At 33.3% G+C, this 21,330-nt stretch overlaps 1 protein-coding gene across 4 annotated transcripts in view; it reads left to right on the top strand.

Annotated features, from left to right (window-relative positions):
- Positions 1–21,330, top strand: part of WDR7 (WD repeat domain 7) — a 278,744-nt gene that overhangs the window by 88,617 nt on the left and 168,797 nt on the right. For 3 of the 4 annotated variants that reach the window (XM_039840990.1, XM_039840984.1, XM_039840989.1), the window contains exons 18-19: positions 7,560–7,678; positions 9,422–9,545. In XM_039840990.1, the coding sequence (XP_039696924.1) occupies positions 7,560–7,678; positions 9,422–9,545 (243 nt within the window). Of the gene's footprint in view, positions 1–4,907; positions 5,007–7,559; positions 7,679–9,421; positions 9,546–21,330 lie in introns of all 4 variants that reach the window. The other variant, XM_039840991.1, reaches the window with a different exon arrangement.

Raw genomic sequence — 21,330 nt, 5'->3', positions numbered from 1 at the left:
CAAACTTGAATATGCTTCTTTTCGATAAACTGCCACTTATATGTTGGCTAATACTTGTTCAGCTGCAAAATAATCTATATGAAGTAAAGACTTTATCTAGAGATTGGACCTTTCATAGTCATTTGGAGCTGAGAATAAGATGATATAAATAGATTAGCTAACACACTTTCTCATACACATAATCAGGGTTTTCACTGGAAAATAATTTCTTCACAAGAGATTTATTTTTCTAACAGTGGGCTTGTTAATTCGATGTTTGCTAATAATTAACATTTACTGACAGTCATGTACTTTTTGATAGAGTCAGCTATTTATTAGATACTTAATTTTGCAGTTTATAAAACATCTCACTTGAGAAATGGATCAGAGATGTCAAAAAACTAAATTTTTGTTCATGGTCATATAGCCGCGAGTCTTCTCATGGTTTAGGCTTTTCCACTCTCTGACATATGTCCTCCTCTCCATCGGTTCAGTAATCTCGTGGCTGAAACTTTGGTCTTTGTCTCTGTTGCTCATCTCGATTGTGACCATATCTTTGTTTGTAGCTGTGTCTTCACTCAGCGGTAGATGTGGAAGCAAGTCTAAGCAATTTAAGGATTTAAGGTTATGTTACATTATTTGCAATTTTATTTTCCAGAAGTGGATTCAATTTCGGTTATCTAAACTTAGAATTCAGCAGTAACCATTGTTAAATATTCTTAGGAATCATTAACGTAAATTAACCTGTGGTTCCTCATCACTCTTTTCTAAGATCTAAAGCAAAAAGCTTGTATTATAGATATCAGGTCAGTGGATGGACCTGAAAACCCCTTAAAATTTCATGTTTGAACTTATGTGCCTTTTGAAAAAAGTGGCTTGTAACTTTGATCTGCTTTGGAAGCTCAAAGGGCAGGGACACTTACTTGCTTTTCTTTACTGACGTATAGCAAGTGCTTGGAACGGTGGCCGATACGCAGAAAGGAGCTCAGTAAGTAGTCGTCGAATGAATGAATCTATGGATACCTTCTCCTTATACTTCAGAGCCAACATGTCAGTTATTAGGTGCTTAGGCTTTAAGAGCTGAAAAAAGAAATTTCTGCCATCAGGGAGCTTATGTCTAGTGGAGGAATCCAGAGGAGCGCAATTTATGATAATATTTTCATTGGTTACTTATTTGCTTCTCTTACCATACTGAGTATCAGAGAGCAACACATTTGCCTAACCTTTGTGAGTTTTTATATGCTTAGCCCAAAGCCTGGCACATAGTAGATACTTATTAAATGTTAATTAAATGAAGTAGAAAAAATTAATAGCTTTTATATGTTTAATACAAGTTAATGTTTATGTTATAATTTTATCTTTACTATAATGAACTCTTTCCTCATGGTTTTTGGGTTTTGGTTTTAGCTCATTTATTTATTTTGGATGTTAGTAATAAAGGAGACTCTGTGGCTGGAATTATAGGCCAAGGTAAAATTTATTCCAATTCTGATGTAATCCAGTGGTGATCTAGAGGTCGTTAAATAGCATTACTGTATTTTTCAGGCATTATCAGCACTTTCATATTTTGCCTTGTTGTCTGTCTGTCTGTCGGAATGCCATCGTGGGTTGTTAATCCATTCTGCTCTATGGTAGTCCTTATCCTTTCTATTGCCTGGAACTTTGTACTCCCCTATTGCCTCTAGGTATTTCTGCTCTTCTTTTAGTATTTTAAGGATATCCTTTTTTCCTTAGAACGTTTAATTAGTGATTTATACTAATGCTTCAAGTTGATTTAAAAGATAGGTAGAATTTAGATTTAAAAGATAGTCAAGCTGCCCATGTGCCTAAGACATAAAATTGTAGCATAAAGGCAGTTTGTAAAAAACTAAGTATTGCTCTGACATCTCTGTGTGAGATGGCAGGCCTGGTGGAATGCCTCCTGCTGCTCCTCTGTGGTCCCCTCTCGAAGCTTCATGATTACCATGTAACACTTTAGACAAGTGATATGTCGTTAAATAATGTTATCCATTTTTTTTAGTGTTAAACTTTGAATAAACTTACTTTAAACATTGCATTTTGGTTTTCTGTACTTTCTAGATTTTTTTTTTTCTTCTGAAAACATGTATCAAAAGGGCTGTTTGTGTTCAGTACCAAGAGGCTGATGAGGTTTAGACCAATATATGGAAAGCCCTTGCTACCTAAATTATGTTAACTTTCTGTCCTATATATGTATTTTTAATATCACAATGGCAGTAGGGAAAAATTGGGTTTAGAATCAGATTTCAAATGAAGACTGAAATAGATCTGTTCACAGACAAAACCAAAGATGTTATAATATTGAGTACTTATATTATGTGCCATTTATAGGGATGCTAGAGCATATATGTGTATATATATGTAGTCAGACAACTTTGCTTATCTTCACTTTTCTTTTCATGTGACAATAAGCAGTTAAAGAGGCTCTGAACTGCAAAATTACTTAAAGAACTTTCCCAGAATATAATAACTTGTGTCCATTCTATCACCATTTGAAGCTGTGCTGAAACTGTTTTCCCTTGTGTTTTACTCGTCCTTAATAAGAGAGTAAATTGATAGTTGACGTGGCAGCTTTTCTGTTTTAAGAAATCAAATGCTTGCTTATGTTTTATGGTGTAAATCTTTGATGTTCAGTGCTACACATAACTTCTTCAGCTGTGTAATTTGTCATGAAATCTTGAGCTTTTTATTTTTGAAGTGTTACTTTATATTTATTTCTGTTGCTGAATTTTCTATATGTAGACAGTTTTAAAAGGTCTAGCAGCCTTTAATTTCAGTATCCTCAATTAATTATGAAAGAAGTTCTAGATTCAGCACTTTCATATATGATGTAGTCTGAATAAAGTATTTTTTGGTGGCAATGCAGAGATTTTTAAAGCATTGTAAATCTGATTTCTTGATTTCTCTTATAGTATTTTTCTTGATTTTCAGTGCCCACAAAATTTATTAAAGGAAAATGTAAATGGCTTTTTCTCTATGCAGAGTCATTTAAACAAGACTCCAAAAATAGAATACCCAGAATCTGTTCATTTCTCTCATTAAAAATAAAGTTATATGTATCGAACATTATCTATTAAGACATATTATGCTTATTCTAGCCATTTAGTCAGTAACTGACTTGTGACTTATAGAAAACATTACAGTTTAATCCCACTTACTCATTTGGCCTAGGTAAGGCAATGATCACTTAGCCCTAAACTTTTATTCATTTATATTGAATTTGCTCACCCTCTCGTTCTAGTATCCTTTCAGAATTAAGGATAAAAATCAGAGTTAATAACCTCTTCTGGGATAATAATAATTTCTCCTTTTTATTTTTTTAAAAATGATATTACAGGAAGGTCTCAACTGTCAGAAACCACCAGAGGAACTTTCTCAACAATTTGGTGGCACGAAAGCTAAAACTTGAAAATTTACTCCTTGCTACCAAAGCTTACCAACTTTTTGCATGAGGAACTAAATATTTTATACGCTCTAATAACTTAATTTATAATTTAAAATGATTTAAAAATTGAAAAGTAAAATTATTCAATGGAATAGAGCAATAGTTGGGATATCTTTGTAACATCACAATGGAATTATTAGATCTTATGAAATATACAATTAAGAGCAGCTCTATTCCTTTTTTAAACATAATATTACAAAATAATTATAATTTCATAAGGACCAGAAAATAGGTCTGTTATAATAAAAAATAATTTCTGAGATAAAAACTTTATGTGTATCAGGTATACTTCTTAGGGTTTATGGTGTTGGCTTTTCTGGTTTTTATTACTGTTCATGTACTGCTTTTACTATTGTTTACCTCGCACGTGCCTGATTGACATTATGATGCATTCGTGTGGAAATTATGAAAAGTTGTTTTCATGCAGCTGTCCTGTAGTTACAAAAGAACTTCACTGCATGAAAAGCAAACATATTATTCAGCAGACAATGCTTAATCTGTTCAGGAGCCCAAACCTATTGCTGTTCAATGACAGAAGAAAGGAGAGGGATTAATTTGAAGATGCTTGTGCATGACATATGGTAATTTCTCCATAGGAAGGAAGTGTCAAATGGTGACCTCTAAATCTTAACATTGACCTCCAGTTGTAGAATGTGTGTGCCATAAGGTCCTTTTGCCTTTTCATATGATAATTTAAGCTGAAACATTTTCCTGGTAACATAACTTTTTTTGAGAGGGGGAGAGTGCATCTATTCTATAAGGATTATAACATTCACAATACTTACTCTGATAATATAAAGCATTTGTATCAAAAAGTATTTTCGAACTCCAAAGAATGAAGCTATGTTAGAATTCTTCTAACAAAAGTTAAGTGTAGTATATACTATACAAGTTGGTATATTTTTAATTGAGTTTTTATAAAATGAGTATGGAAAATTGAAATGATCTCAGTAGATATTGGTTTGAGATATTAACAAATAATTTATACAGTAGATATTGGTTTGAGATATTAACAAATAATTTATAATTTATATTAAAAATAAATTATTAGAAAATATATAATTGACAATATGAAGACCAACATAAACTTTTCATTACGTAATACATTTTAAAAATTGAGTTACATTTTTGCTAATTTTTCACATGTCATCTTTTCATTGTAGCCTTAGTTGTTTTAGAACTTTTCTGTATTAGTTGATACATCATTCAACTTTAATATTAAATAGGTTTTGGTTTTAAGAGGAATTTGAACTACACTGTGACTGTTATTCAATAAAATATATCATTTCCCTACTGTAATCCTTAATGATCATGCCCCTCTGATTAAAACATCATTTTTCAGTTCTACATTTACTATATTTTGCCGACTTTGTTTTTCACTCTTCACTAATACTGAGCTTTTTTTCAGAAACTGCTCTACCTCAATTCTCTCTCTTTTTTTATTTCTTCTTTTTTCCTCTGCAAGTTCCTGCACCTGTCATTTCCGTTCGGTCTGATGCTGATCACTCTGGCTCTGACCCTGCTTCTACTCCTGCTTTACATACCTGTTTCTTAGTAAATGAAGGTATTCTCTCTCAATTTTCTAACAATTTTCTTTTGGTCTATGCTTTATTCTAATATGACATATTCTTTTTATCTAATTTATACATTTATCTACTTTGTTGTGTATGAGATCATAAAGTTTCCATTTTATAACTTTGTTTGCTAATGTCAATGATAAAGGCCAGTTATAAAAATGTAATGTTACTCCTGGCTGGAATAAACCACGTTTCCTGTAACCCAGAATGCCATTAAAGATGTGCAAAGATGCTAATCTTTGATGTGAAGTAGGTGTGAAAAGTGGATTGGTTTTCATGATGATGTTTGCCATGTGATCTCTGGTGTTAGAGCTATTAATTTATTTTATGTGTATCATTACTGTGAGAGATACACTTTCCTCCCTTTGCACACCATGTGCCCCGGTTAGAGGGGGATATGGTGGGTTTCCTAATTTACGTTCTCATTTGGAAAGTCTCCAGAATGATAATTAGCACCAGTGATTGTAGACTGATAGCAATTCACCCATTTTATCCTCCTTACTATTTCTCTTTCTGGCAAAAATTGGTTATTTCAAATTTTAAGATGTAATTAGACTATCATATTATCCCAGTGGAGTTACACTAGTGGAAAGCATTTTTGGAATGAAATCCACAAGCTTTTATACTCTAAGAGCTGTCTGGGATTATTTATACTACCTGGAAGCTTAATGGAACGTGTGAGCTCTGAGTTATAACCACTCTCTTTGTTGTGGGCTCAATCTTCACCAGTTTGTATAATATGAAGAGGAGGAAATTTATAAAATCTTGAGTGTGACTCAGAATGATTCTGACCAGTCTTCACTAAAAAGCCACATTACTAGTCCATTCAGATGGAAAGAATGGTGCCATATCTGTAAGTACCAAGCCTATGCTCTAAGTACTAAAGAAACATGGGAACTTAAACATATACCTCACTTTTTGTTTGGTTTCCCTGTCATAGACCTAATGTTAGTATGTTAAGACTGGATTTTCGCAACAATAATTAGGCCATATTTGTTAAGCTATTGTGGAAGATAGTAATTTGTTGATCCAAAAATAAGCTTTGACTTTGAGAATGATGGTCATATCAAAATATAGCTCATAAATACACTTCCTACTTTTGATTCATTAAAACACTTTAAGAAATTACTAGATAGTAAGTGATGTTTATGTATATCTATATGTGTGTGTGTGTGTGTGTATATGTATATATATATATATGTATATATATATATATAAAATATATGTGTCCCGCTGTTGAAAAGAAATTATAACTTAAAATGTGTGTACTCGTCACTTTAATTAATGTAATTATATACTATCAGTTGATGAGAATTTCCTTACTGAAAGGACGAATCTTTAGATAGGTGGCTTGTCTCTCACTCACTCTCTCTTTTTAACAATTCCAGTAATCATTTTGAGGTAGGGTTTTATTGTTGTTTTAGAAGATTACAGTTTAGATTATTTCAAAACATCAGTTTGCTGAAATTCTATGATCATAAAAAGCTCGCCTTATAATATGGGAGTAGACAATTTTTTTGCATTTATTCTTTGTTATTTGTCCTTAAATGTTATCTCCAGGAAGTATGGTAATTATTATGGATTAATGTGGCTTTATATATAATGGTAATTATTATGGATTAATGTGGCTTTATATATAATTTGGGGAGAATGAGACATTTGTTGTGTGTGTGTGTGTGTGTGTGTGTGTGTGTGTGTGTGTGTATATTTTTTTTTTAGAGACCTTTAAGATAGGGTTGAAATGATTAATTGAGAATGTCTGGATACTAGTATTTTAAATATTGTGGTAGCTTACAGTGTTTGTCTTCTTCATATAATCAGGTTCCGTATTATGGATTAGAATTTTGGAAAATAACTTTAATTCCCAAAAATTAGAGTTTATGATGCTTAAGATTTTGTGAATTTTGGATTGTCGGGTCTTTGTTTTACGGAATGTCAAAATTCATGTTTCCTCTCAAAATTAATGTTATGTTACTTATTTCAGCTATGATTGTGATTAAATATCTGATTCACTTTCTAAGAAAAGAGATCAATAATTACCTAATTAAAGACCCTCTGACAGAGAAGAGAAGACCTCTCTGTTGACTGACACAATAGTAATACACAAATGGCCAGGCCTTAGGATGGATATGAACCTGTCTATGGATATCTGTGTGAAATTCCCTTTTAACTGATAGTAGTTTCAAATCTATGACTATAGTACCTGTTTATTGCTGTGCTTTCCCATTTCTGAATATATGTTTTATTTTAGAGGGACTATTTTAGAAATGCATTTTGCATGTAGAATTCTTACATACTTTATGTTGACACTTATTTTTATTTAAGACTTTGAGAGTTAACTACCAGTTACATGATTTAGAGAGGAAATACATTTGATATAATTGTGCAAAATATCTAGTAATAAATTGAAATCATTTATAACATAATGTAGCACATCTGCCTCTTTTTTGTTTTTGTTTCTGGTATACGTACATAAAAAATACTTGAACTAGGGAAGGCCAAAATGTTGAAAGCGTTTTTAATATATTACATTTTCGCAGGATGGAGTCAATTGGCTGCTATGCACTGTGTGATGCTGCCGGACCTGCTGGGGTTGGACAGATTCAGGCCTCCACTTCTGGAGATGCTCGCTCGGAGGTGGCAAGATCGGTGCCTGGAGGTAATATCGAGGTGATGTGGATAGAAAGCAAAACCATTGAAAAGGCATTGGACAACTGTAAATTAGAAACAAAAATGGTTAATATTTATCTAATGTTTTATCATCTGTTGATAGAAAACATGAATCCATGATTTTTTTTTCAGTTTATGTACTAAACATGTTTCTGCTTGCATATTTGTTTACTTTTTTTAACCAGTGAGTATTCGATAAAAAGTTTCATATACAGGTTGTACACATGCGTGCTGCACACATACATACACTCACTTCCCTCCAAATCACACTCTCAGGTATAATCACATCAATCATATTCTAAGTGAATAGCCATAGTCCAATGGAAGGTACTGTGTTATAATATAAGGAGAAGGTCTTTGGAGTGGAATAGACCTGGATTTAAATATGAGTTCTGCCGATTATTAACTTTGTGACCCTGGGCAATTTACTTAACCTATTTGAAGTTCATTTGTAAAGTGGGGATAATAATATATTCCTCATGGGATTGCTGTTCAGGGTCAAGTAAGGTAATGCAAGTAAAACAGTGAGTACAGAGTCTGACACATTGTAGGAGCTCAGTAAATGATAGCTATTATTTTGTGTTAATGGGCTTACCGCTGCATTAGATATTGCTTGGAATATAATATCACTGGGGACTTAGAAACATTTTATAGAGACTTTCCTTATCATGTCATTTGACCTGTGTAGCCATAGCAGTTTATATCATTCAAGATTTTTAATTTATCAAATACAATTAACGTATTTGCTCCTTTCCTGGTGCCCCTTCCCTCAGTGCCAAGTAAAACTACAGCATACTAAAATTTTCATGGTTTTGCATTGAATAATATTTGAATTCACTTCAAAAGTCAGTTATAATTAAAAAACAATTTTTATTCAAATTCTTATCAGAGGCTGCTAAGTTATCTTTTCAATTATAAATAGTTAATGAATTGATAAGTACATCATTTAGCAGTTGACTAGCTTCTTTAACCCCATGCCTGTGGCACTTTTGCTGAAATAAAACAAAATAAACTAAAATTGCAAAAGAAAAGTTATTATGAAAGAAAAGAAAAATTCAGAAGAAAGAAAAATATAATTTTGAAAAATAGTGTTCTTCTATAGAACTAATGCTATTACACAGGAATATATTTGCTTAATAAATGTATATATCTACACATTCACGTATACCTAAGACGTACTTAAATTGTTTTGTTGAAAACAGTTTATATCATTTTATTGAAAACAAATTATTTAAGTACATCTTAGGTATACGTGAATGTGTAGATATGTACATTTATGTTTGTGGAAACAATACCTATTTGGTATACATATTATAAAGAAGTTCACTAGATAAGATTAAATTTCTTTAGGCTGAAAGAGAAAACAAATTTAATAGTTCTAGGGAGACATTTAACAACGTATAGAAATTTTAAAATTGAAAATGTTACAGTTCAAAAATATTTTAAAAGCTTTGGAAAATGAAATTTAAAACCCAAAACTGATTAAAATTGTAAACATAATTCAGTCTATTAGTATTATAATATTTTCCAGTGAAATCATTAATTAAAATGTCTTTGATGATTTGCTGGCATCCAATTTATTCCACTTTAAGTACTTAATGCATTATTCGGTTAGTAGTTTTCCTCATATAAATAAATGTGGCTTATATATTTTCTAGCTTTGCTTCATTATGAACTTTGTAGAATTTAGACTGGTCTGCTTTGTTTGACATTTGGATCTGTGTCTTTTCAGGTCAGAGAGGCCGCGCAGGCCCTGCTTCTAGCGGAACTGAGAAGAATCGAGCAGGCGGGAAGGAAGGAAGCCATCGATGCCTGGGCTCCTTATTTACCTCAGTACATGGACCATGTTATATCACGTAAGAGTTCTCATGCTTTTTTATGAGACTTTTCATGCTCATCAGAAAAACTCACAAATAGGCTTGCTACTACCCACCAACAAAAGTGTGGTGTTTACCTGAAAGTGAAAACAAGGATCCTCAGATTCTGCTGATTCATTTTCTGAAATCCCTGTGGTTTGGAGTTTAGTTAAGGAAAAAAAAGCAAAAGTTATATAAATATCAAGATATTCACTAATGGACTGACCCCTTATAAAATTAATCCTCAAACAAAAATTCAGCCCTGTTTAACACTAGCATCTGCCCATTGCGTTATTATGCTTGGGGTACCCACTTGTTAGGTATTGATGTGATTATATGAAAGTGCAAATACAAGGCAGATCCTTTCCAAGTTGAAATTGGAATTGTGAATTCTTTAGAAATAAAGATCTGGTAGAATTTTAGACCAGTGTACTATCGTAAAGGAAAAAATTAGCAAGGATTTGACAAATGGATTTTTCAAGTAAGTATAATTTGGATGGATTGGGAAAGGCCTTGGGAAAAATTGTTGAGATTTTGGATTTTTTTTTTTTACAAAATAAAACCTTTGTAAAGTGTTGCTAGGTCAAATGTGTATTGAGAGAAGTTATATTTGTGTTATCAATTTTATATCTTTAAAAAAACCATTCTTCACTCAGATTCAGTATTTTGATTCATTTATTCTTCTGAAGAATTCAGAATTAAAATTTAATCTGTTCTGAGTATAAGATAAAATAAATGAGCTTAATTTTTTTTAAGATAAAGTCTTTTTAACAGCCGAATGCGCTAACCGATTGCCCTACAGAGTAAGATAAAGTCTTAATGAAACTTTAAAAAATCTTTTTACTACTAAAATTTGGCCTGGGTTTTAGGTAGATTCATTTTAAATGACCTTTTGCCAGTACCAGTTATTCTTGTTAATCAGATACTCATTACATATGTCAAGACAGACAATACATGATTGTTTAAGAAGGAAATGAAAACAAGATCAAACGGGATTATAATTGTTGTAACTGATATAACTACCTGACTCTTGCCAGTGGTGACTGTAGTGATTGTTTAATTAAGGTGTATGACCTTGGACACTTAACCTTTCTTAGCCTCAGTGTTGTCATAGACGAAATGAAGATAATGAGACTTTATATGGTTATTTTGAGGAGGGAATGAATTAATCTTTATTAGCACATGGAACCATGCATAGGCCATGGTAAGCACTATATATTTGTTAAATAAATACATTCATAATCTATAAAAATGCAAATATATATTTTATATATAACCAAAACATCACAAATTAACAACTCCAGTTAAAATTCTTTAATCTTTTTAGCAAGACTATTTAATGAGAGAATATTGTTTTTCATTTGCTTATGGGGAATTTTTCCATTTTAATAAAAGGAAATTAAGTTAAAAAACCAGGGATTTTAGATATGGACTCCGTGTAAGATATTAGGCTTAAAGTTCTTATATAACTATGTATATATAATTTTTCTGAAATTAAAAAAAAATTTTTAAATGAGATTGGAATGAAAACTCTGTTTTTGAGTATTTGAATACTCTGAAACAGTGCTTCTTGTTCATTAACTTGTGTCTATTAACTTCATACTCTTCCAGAAAATAGAATTAGCTGATCATAAACCTTATTGAATCAAAGATCCCCTTATTTAAGGACAAACTACGAGACTATTACTGTAAATTGAATGTGAAACTAAATAGCAAATCATCAGAGATTCTTTAAAAGTACACTATATGGAAATATCGAGAACCATTTTCAAGACATCTTTATTTAGAATGGACTAGTGTAGAGTGGGAGAATGGATTAAAGCAGACTAAGTAGCTGGAATGCTGTCACAGAAGGGAGTAAGGGACCTAGACCTAAATATAGATAAGGTAGAAGATAATTCTAAGCTTCAATTACAGATTGCCTATAAAGGTCCAAGAAAAACACCAAAGATTAGTAAAGTGTTGGACAGGTTGCCAAGAGAACTGCCATTAAATGGTGGTGGATGCTATTTGATTTTTTTCTTTGAAAGAAGAGAATGAGTTAGGTACAAGGTAAAGGCATTATATGATCACAGGTTACTCCCTGAAGCAATGATAAACATGAATGTGTTGCTAGGCAAGATGTCCGTCAGTGGGTCCAGAGAGGATACAGTACAAGTAAAATAATGGCAGTACCTCCTATTAATTGAACACTTTCTCTGTCAGGCTTTTGCTAAGTACCTGGTCTGTGTTATTTCATTAAGCTACTGCAATAATCCTGTAAAGTAGGCATATTGTCACTACCACTACCACTTTTCTCTCCCCAAATGAGTTAATTGAGACCAAGAGAGATTAAAGAACTTTCTGAAGGTCCTTCAGTTACTAAGTGACTGTCAAACTACAAAACTCATTCTCTTAACCACGTTTTATTCTGTCTTGCTTCCTCCAGCATCTTTAGATCTTAAATAGGGTTCGGGTGGAAGAGTGAGTAGATATTGGGATTAACTAATCTTGCTTTCAGATGGTACCATTTTCAGCCATATCAAATTTAACAACAACAACAAAATGGAGCAGAAAAATAACAAAATGATTCTTAATGGTTCTAATCATTGTTTAAATAAGCATAAAGTAGATGGTTCTTAGGTCAAATTTAAACCTTTCCATTAATAAAAATTAAAGTCCTTAGTATTTAGTTATAGTATCCAGGAGTACTTTTTAATTACAGGAGTACCATTTATAAATTAATGGAATTAAGGCTTACGTAAAATTTTAATCTTATCACTTACTGTAATTGCATTTGTAGCAAAGGAGTAAAAAACCACAGACTCTCCACATAACTAAAACATCTCACACTAACGGCTCTTGCTGTATTAATCTAAACTGGAACTTTTATGCTTAATGGGTGTAAAATTAGTTTTAGTTTGCTTTATTGAGAGTTTTCTATTTTAATAAAAGGATGTTGAGGTAAAGGAGTAGGGATTCTGAATGTGTGAAAGGAAGAGAAAGCACAGAGCAAAGGAGGAATGACCACATAGGGCCGTTGAACAGATTTGCTGTCTGAAGGGATCGCAAGGTCATGGAGCCAGCTGGTGGACAGCCTACACCTGCTATCAACGTGCTTGGAGTGAAATCGATTCTACCATTGTCACTGACGTTTGAGGAACATTCTTTTAGAAACGTAAAACTGGTTCTAGCATAGGAATCTTCTTAATCGCTAAAGAAGGTAACATGTTAAGCAATATATCTGGTAAATATACCATTCATCAGATATTTTCTTATAATTTAACCATCATAAGCATTTAAAAACATGTAATAATTGCCTGAGCAATATTGGCAGCTCCTAACTTATGACTGCACTTGGTCTTGGTCTAAGAGTCCCTTTGTTAGATATTTGTCTGAAACGCAGAAAATGCTTTTACCTGAAGAGCAGAACGCCATTCGGGGCTGATGGACTGTGATAGCCCTTAGTCTTAGAGATCTGGAGTCTGAGGTTTAAATTGGGCAGTAACTTTCTCTGACTTCACAGTCAGTAAGTGATTGAGCTGGAACTATGATGACGAGTCAGCTGGTCATATTGAACTGGGGTCTTCTGGAATTTATTTAGGTACATTATGCGATAAAAGCCTTTTGTAAGTTTGTCAGAGAATGTAAGGAAAGCAGTGGGCCAGAAGCCAGTTGCTTTTCTTAGGATTGTTGAGAGCATTAAAAGAGAAACTTTGTATAGCATCCAGCACAATATATAATACATGTAGTGAATGCTGGCTGCTGTCCCCTTTCCTTTTCTGTACTAGATTCTATAGTTTTTTTCTTATTGCCACCTCCTCAGAATTAACTTTAATTTATATTGCCCAAGGATTCTGTCACTAGACCAGAAACTGCTGGGGAGGAAAAAGAACAATAGTTGGCCTTAACTGAAAAGCCAGTTCACAAATTTACATAAAAACGAAGTCCTAATGGAGTGATATGAGAATTTTGTTTCAGATAATGGAACTCTGTCCTTGAACCTGTTAGGATATATTTTATCACTTACAAATAGTCATTATGGAAACTTTTAATGCCTAATTTCTGATAGAAAATTTGAGGATAAGTGCATTGCGATTCTTACCCCGATGGTAACAGGACTGGAACTATAAAGACTGCATACATTCTAGTATAGTGACATGTAAATGTTGTAAATATTTTCTGAGTTTTCACTCCTTAGTATGTATTTATAATCACTTTTTAAAGTATTTTAAAAAACACTTTAAAAATTCTGTTGATTATTCTTAAGGAAGGATTAATGTTATTTCATGCTGTTGTATTACAATTCAGATGAAGATAAAATGTATAAGTCATCTCATTTATGTTGAAGGGAAGATATTTTGCAGAACCCAATTTTATGTCTTTCTTATTTGTGACATTCTACATGTAGCATTTTGATAATTGACTTTTTTATGAGGTCAAGTGCCTGCTAGTTTATGAAATATACCCACACTTGCCCTTTGTTCCAGGCAGTGACTGCTCTGAGGTACATGTGGATGGTTCCTGATTTCCTTTGGCCTGTGATGCAGAGTGACCTTATAGGGCATTAGGTCACAAGTGTAATTATTTCTTGTACGTCGTATTCTGCTTGCTCACAGTGGCTCATCTCCTCTAATTTCAGAAACATTAAACACATAAAAGTTACTACCATTATATAAATCAAAATCTCAGGGTGCTATTGTAATTTTATGCAGTTATGGCCATTGTAGTATTAATTTGCAAATTTATCATCTCAGATATTGATAGAAGGATGTGTAACACATCGTGTTTAATACATATTGATGTCATCAGAAAGAACAATCCTTTGTTCTTATCGAGTCCCTGCCTTTTTAGCTTCCTTTTGTGTTAAGGTTACCAGGGTTAGACTCGTCTTTTTATCCCCCTTGGAAACAGAATAGGATTTCTTTGTTCAATGAAAGACACTCCTAGTCAGTGTTTTGGGTTTGACTTTCAACAAGCCACACTGTAGTACCTATTTTAACCTGGAATTGAAGTCACTTTTCTGATGATTATAAAGTAGTGGTCATTCTGAGCACAAATGTGGATGGACCAACAATATGCAAGAAGGTAAGATGGAACTATATGTTATAGAGGTGGTAGAAAAGTGTATTATACTAGTAAAAATAATTTGAATATTAGTGCATTTGGCAGGCATATATTTTCAGGATTTGCTGATAGGGAGAGGATGCGGGAAAGGATAAGAAGGGGGTTTGATAAATATCATTTAGGTGAGCCTCCCTCCCCTCCCCCTCAGAAGGCCTTAAACTACACAGCATTTTTTCCTCTTTTCTTTTTTATATTCCTCAGTTAATATTCCTAAGAGTTTCTAACAGCCTTCTTAGGAATGATTTTCCAGATAACTGAGAATTTAAAAGTCACTAGATGCTCAGATTAAAAAAAAAACATTAACCCTTTTTTGGGAGTAATATTTCAAAATGTCTCTGGCTTTTTAAAACATCTTCTCAGTAGCAAGAGTTATTGTTTCGGCTCATTCTGTAAAATTACCACCACTTGTTTATCAGAAAGAATGGACCTGTTTACCTGAACTAAAAGTACCCGGATTCATCTGCCTCTTGCATTTCATTTTCTATTTTTTTACAATAATTTTTCTTCCTCTTCTTTGTATTGTTAGTAATTGTCACCAACGTTTGCTCTTGGGCTGTTTCGTCTCACCCCTAAGTCGCTTCTGCCCTGATTTCTAATTTACTATTTCCAGTGTTCTGGGAGTGTGGAAGTCAGGTAGCCAAACTTATTTGAGTTAAATATATAAAATAAGGGTAAATTGGCTAAGAATAAAGGCTCTCTGATGAAAAAAAAATTGCTTTTAGCTGAGCACTTTGTGCTGCCCTGTTGGCTCCTCACATTCTGCCTCCTGACTGACTTTCCGAACTTTTGTTGCATTCTAGGTGTGTCGCTCTTTTGGGGGATGGGATATTCTAATTGGGGAAATGATTGGGGAAAGAAAGGGAAAATCATTTGGTTGCTCATGAAGAACTGATAATTCTGCAATACCCCTTTTCTAATTAATGCCTGTTTTGTGAATCAGCTGAAATTGAAGGATGAGGTTCCCTCAGAAATATCTGGAGGATATCTTAAAGTGTTCACAAAGCCAGTTGGAAATGGTTGTGCATTGTGATTAGAAAGGGAAAGTATTAAATTATGACTAAATGATCTGCATAAAAAGTACTTGATGCTCTATGGGAATTTTTATATTGTGAGGCAGAAAGGGTTTTAAGACAAGCTATATTATTCAAACTACACTATATCTGTGTTGTATGTTTGCAGTGTTTCATTGGGACCTACGGGATTTGTTCCTCTTTTTTCTTCCAGAGTGTCAGAGCTGTTGAGCTTAATTTTAAGCACTATAGACTGATCTTGTATTTAACAGCATTAAACTGTTCTTCTTATCTATATTTGCCTACTAACCTAGTGGAATAACAATGAAATTTCTTCTTCATCAGTCACATCTATCCCAAGGGAAATCTCTCCGTTCCATGTGACTTGAGTTCTTTGAGATGTTATTTAATATTCTTTTAATTTTCCTTATGTCCTTTTTAGAAGTCTTAGAAATGAGAAGTGGTAAATTAAAAATGAAAGCATTACTGGATGGAGCGGTTAGACTCTACTTCTAAGGAGTAAACAGAAAACTGTTATCAGGTGTGCTTAGCAGGATTAAGTAACTTCCTGCTGCCAGGAAAGTTCCTGTGTAAAAGGTTCTGTCTGTAGCAGAATAGCCAACAGTGTGGTTTCAGGTTGGGGAGGGGAGGGAGCCCTGTGACAGGTCTCCACCTTGTGTAACAAAGCAAGGAGTGGAACGGAAGGGAATTTAGTAACTTGTTCCTAGAGTAACAGTGAGGAATTGGGATTCTGTCCAGCGTGGGGCTCCTTGCCCACTTCTTTCCCTCACATTCCACTTAGAGAACACTGGTTATCAACTCGTACCTGTGAACAAGCTTCTGGAGCTGAAAGGATTTGAAATAATTATAGTGATTTTCTCATGCCCTTTTCTTTTCCTCTTTCACGAGCGTCCCCTCTCTCCCTCCCTTCAGTGCAAATATTTGTCACCTCTTCTAGAGTTGTAGCTGGTAGTGAGGCCCCTAGGAGGCATGGCTGGCTTTCTCACTACGTGCTTTAAGTTGAAGGTACTTAAGCCTCTGAAGACTACTTGATAAAAAAAAAAAACCCTGCAAACTCACCCCCATCCTCCCTGCTCCCAAACCACCCAGCAACCAGCTGTGGAGAGAAACAGGTGGGGGAAGAAAGGGGAGGGGGAGACCTCATTCAACCTGTGACACACTGCTTTGAAAAAAATGATGTTCATATAGAAATGCCAGTGTACCTTTAGCTGAGGTTCTGGTGGCCTTTGCTGTAATAAATGACCTAATATTAGTTGCTATGAAGAGTATGATATTGATTTGTGCCATTAGTCTCTTGCTGATTTGCTGAAGAACAAAAATTTATAATGCTAATGGAAATAAAGTACTTTACAAAACACTGCACACGAATACCGGAACATGTCTTTGTAATAGAACAAGTGTCCAGTAAGCTTTTAAATATAAATTTTCTTGATTCTAGTACAGATTATTCTAGTTCAGAATCTCAGAGTCCTGTTCAACTTGCTTTTCCAGAACAAGAAGCTGAATTGATAATCTTGTGGTGTTTTAAATCTCAGACACTCAATATGCCCAGATGAATCCAATTTTGATTGGAAGTTAGACATTTATGATTTTATACCATATTTCTAATTTTATTATCTCTTCTATTAACTGGCTATGATATGTAATTATATTGTTTTAATATTTTAGTTCAAAGCCTTGTGATCTACATGTGACAGAATAGATCTTAGAGTTTGGAAGGAAAACAGTAGTTTAAAGTTATTGCAAGAAAATGATGTGAACCTATTTTACCTGTAGTATTTTGATAATAACAGTTAATGGTAGATTTTGTTCTTGTGTTATTTATAAGTTCTAGGATTAAAGTGATCAAATTATACTAAAATATCTTTGCTTAATTCATTCTCCCTCTCCCTTTTTGTGGGAAGTATGGTATTTTACATTTAATTTTTATTTAGTAATATTGTCCTAATGATTTATTACATCTATTATCTATTTTATTAAGCAGATTTTGATACAAATAAGTGTTTTAAATGTGTTTTAATATTTATAAATGGTTTCAATGTGCATGACATTTTCAGACTTGGTTAATATTTTAGCACTTCTAGTACACAAACATAAGGAAAAAAAATTTGTTTTATTGGTTCGAGCACCCGAATTGACCCCAGCAAGATTGAGATTGATCTGGTTTCTTTCAGCCTGTTAAATGCCAATCCAGTCATCTGTAACAGTACTTAGTATTTTTGTAATTTTTCTGTACATATTTTCTGCATTTGTTCTATAAAACTTGGCCTATCACTTGAAAAGATTATCCTTGCTTCATTTAGAGATGAAAGAAAACCACCACAACCACCTATTTTATTGCTTGTCATTAAAAAAAATTGTTCCTACAGTTAATGTCGGTGCTGTAATTCCAGTTCTTTTTTGTAATCCTTATGAAAGGACTTTATATTTTACTAGGAAAAGATGAGACTTGCATTTAAAATGTGTACGTGGACTAAAGAACATTCAGCTTTGGGGAATGGAAATGGGAGAAGAGCAATACATGAATATTCCCACTGATTTTAAGACATATAATGAAATTGCACCCCTCTAATACTTAAACATTATTAAGCAAGTTCGGTCATAGCTTATGGGTAAAAGACATATCATATTTTGATATACTCTTTTTGTCTGGCGTGAAGTGAAGAAACCTTTTTTTTTTGCTCTTTGCTAGGGAGTGGCTTATTCAGGTCTGGTTTGGTTTCGCGTTGCTGTTTTGCTTTTTCTTCCCCTAAAGCAAGGGCCAAACTTCAGAACAAATACTATCAAAGTCAGAGGAAATAAACTAGAAGTGAATCTCCTAATTCTCAGTGATGGGTCAAGGATTGGACATTTGTACTCTTAATCTAAAGTGTCATGGTGCTTTTTATAAAATAGTCACACAGGGTTTAAAGGGACCACATAATCTCGGATTTGACCTATTTTAAGGTGTGATCAGGAATCTGAGACCATCCCAGTCTTGTTCCATATACAAGTTAAATGGTACTGGGAGTCAGAAGCTTTTCCCATTACATTTCATCACTGCTTCAAGCTTATGGAGCAGAGATTCAAGCATAGCGATTATCCAAAGGCTGAGAGGGATGAGTTTAAAAGGCGATTTTACTTCCTCCTCAACCAAAGATCGGTATTCATTCATTTCGTAGTTTCCCAATAATCAGAGAGAAAAATACTTTTTTTTTTTTTCTTCCCAAAGGATTTTTCTAATGATGGATAAACAACTAGTTTACTGAACCAAATTCTTGGTTGGGAAGTCCAGTGGAAAGATGGGTATCAGAGGATCTGGCACCTTGTCCTGCTCCACCACGTATTAACTGTAACCCCAGAGAGATCACTAAGCTGCAGTTCCTTTTAACAATTTCATAGTTTCTTGTTAGGTAAAAGGAGAGGAATGAACAAACCCAGGTTTTTCAGACATTTTAAGTAGCAAACTTATATGTGAAATTTTAACTTATATGTGAAATTTCATATAGTGAAATTTTCCCAGTATATGAAACAGATTTTAAAAATGTGGAAGAATTTCTTCAAGCAGTTTAAATCTTTTTTTGTTTGTTTGTTTCCTTTTGTTTAATGAAAAATATTTCTTGTGCATTGAAAACCCCATGCTGTTCTTTTGTCTTCTGGGGTTCGGTTTAGCACAACTGAAAATTTGTGAACTATCTGCTCCGTAAATGCATCTTGCTTTAACAAATGATCTCCTCCATGCCCACCCCAACACCTAGTGACACAAGGCAAAGTTGTAAACTTGCCCTTAGATGCAGCACTTCCTAAAATTCGTTCTAATGCAGGACAACTTTCAGTTTCTGTATAACCCTTATGATCCTGTATGGCAGCCTACAAAATATATTCTTACCACTTCTCCAGCAAATGACTATGTTCGCAATGAAGCTTCATAGTAGCTTGTACCTAGCAGAGTGCTAGCACAGTATGTGCTTTAAAATATTGTTTGAAATAGTTGTTTCCTGGAAGCACAGAAACTATTTTGAATACACTACATAATGTTTGATACATACTTCATTATTTTGATTTAAAATGTGCTAACCTTTCAGATATGGATTGGCCAACTGTCTGGTTTTAGAACTTATTTGTTCTTATATAACTATAATTATATAATGTGAGTATAGATTTATATATATTCAGTCATCTTTTAATATCCATGATCCACTTGAGAAAATTCTATACTAATCACTTTTTGCCCATGCGACTTAATAAATTATCATCAGATGAGGTTCAGTCTGTTAATTTAGATATCCTTGCCCCTCCCCAAGGCATACTAAGTGCAGTAATGCTTCTGTGATATGTCCTATATAGAATCAGTAAATTGATTTGTATTCCTTCTTAAGAAGTAGTTATTTGAGTTTTGAATTTTTTTTTTTTTTGCACTAAATATTTAAAGACTCATTTGGCAAGAGATTTTGTCTCAGATTATTTTTTGGTGGAGTAATTCTTACGTAATTCTGCACATAGTTTCTCTTTCTGTCATTGGCTGCAGTTGACCTGTGGCCTTGTGGTATGCATGGGATGGGCATGATGCAAAACATATTCGTTCTTGAAGTTGACCATTTAGACACATGAGCAGGCTAGCATAGATGAGTTACTTTTTCTTTTTCTTTTGGCCGAAGCATATTTAAATGCTTCTTTAAAAAGCAGGCTTACCTCTTTCCTTTCTATCAATTACGTGCTGAATAATCTCAGTAATGATTGTTAGAGAGGTAGAGGTTTGGAATTGTATTAACCTTTACTACTAATCACTAAGTCTTTTTTTTTTTTTCTTATTCCTCTTGAAATCTGCATAGAGATGGTAGGATGTTTTGTGAAATGATCCATTTGAATGTCAAGTATAACTTTATAGACTAGTTTGAGTAAAAGATATAAGTATTTTCCTATTCAGTTTTTAAAACTTTTTATTTTAGAATATTTCAAACATATGTAAAAGTAATGTAATGAATCTTCATGTACATATTGCCCAGCTTGAACAGTTACTAACTCTTGGGCAGTCTTATTTTATGCATACCCCTTTAAACACATCTCCCCTGTTATTTTGAAGCAATTCTTAGATACAATATCACTTTATCCATAAATATCTCAGTTGGTATTTTAAAAGATAAGGACTCTTTTTAAATAGGAAAATAACTATAATACCATTAGAATGCCAAAAACCCCTAATTTCTTAGTATTATTTAATAATTCTGTTAGTGTTTATATTTCCCCAGTAGTCTCATAATAGATTTTTTTTTAAGTTTGTTTAATCAATTTGGGATTCAAATAAAAATCCATTTTTTTTGCAGTTGGTTTATACATCTTTTACGTTTCTTTTAATCTGTAGGATTCCTATCAATCAATCTATCATCTACTTGTCTCTAGCCTCCTCTCCCCTCTCCTTTTCCTTTTTTTGTGATTTGTAAAATAAATTAGGAAGTTTGTACTGTGGTAATTCGTGCAGTATGGTAGATATTTTTACATTTTCTTTAATTTTATTAGATTAAAATGTGCTAATGAGTGGTCTAAAAGGAAATGCATGGAAAGGAAAGAAATTAAAAAGAAAGATAAAAAAATTAAGATCATCTCCAAATTTTCTACTGTAGTTCTTAAAGTAGTTTGAAGTGTTTTCTGTGTGTGTACGTGTGTGTGTG

This window comes from Pteropus medius, unplaced genomic scaffold (genome assembly GCF_902729225.1).
Source record: "Pteropus medius unplaced genomic scaffold, Ma_sr-lr_union100, whole genome shotgun sequence".
NCBI classification, from domain to species: domain Eukaryota; kingdom Metazoa; phylum Chordata; class Mammalia; order Chiroptera; family Pteropodidae; genus Pteropus; species Pteropus medius.
The sequence above is the reverse complement of the archived record's forward strand: the minus strand, read 5'-3'. Positions and strand labels throughout refer to the sequence as shown.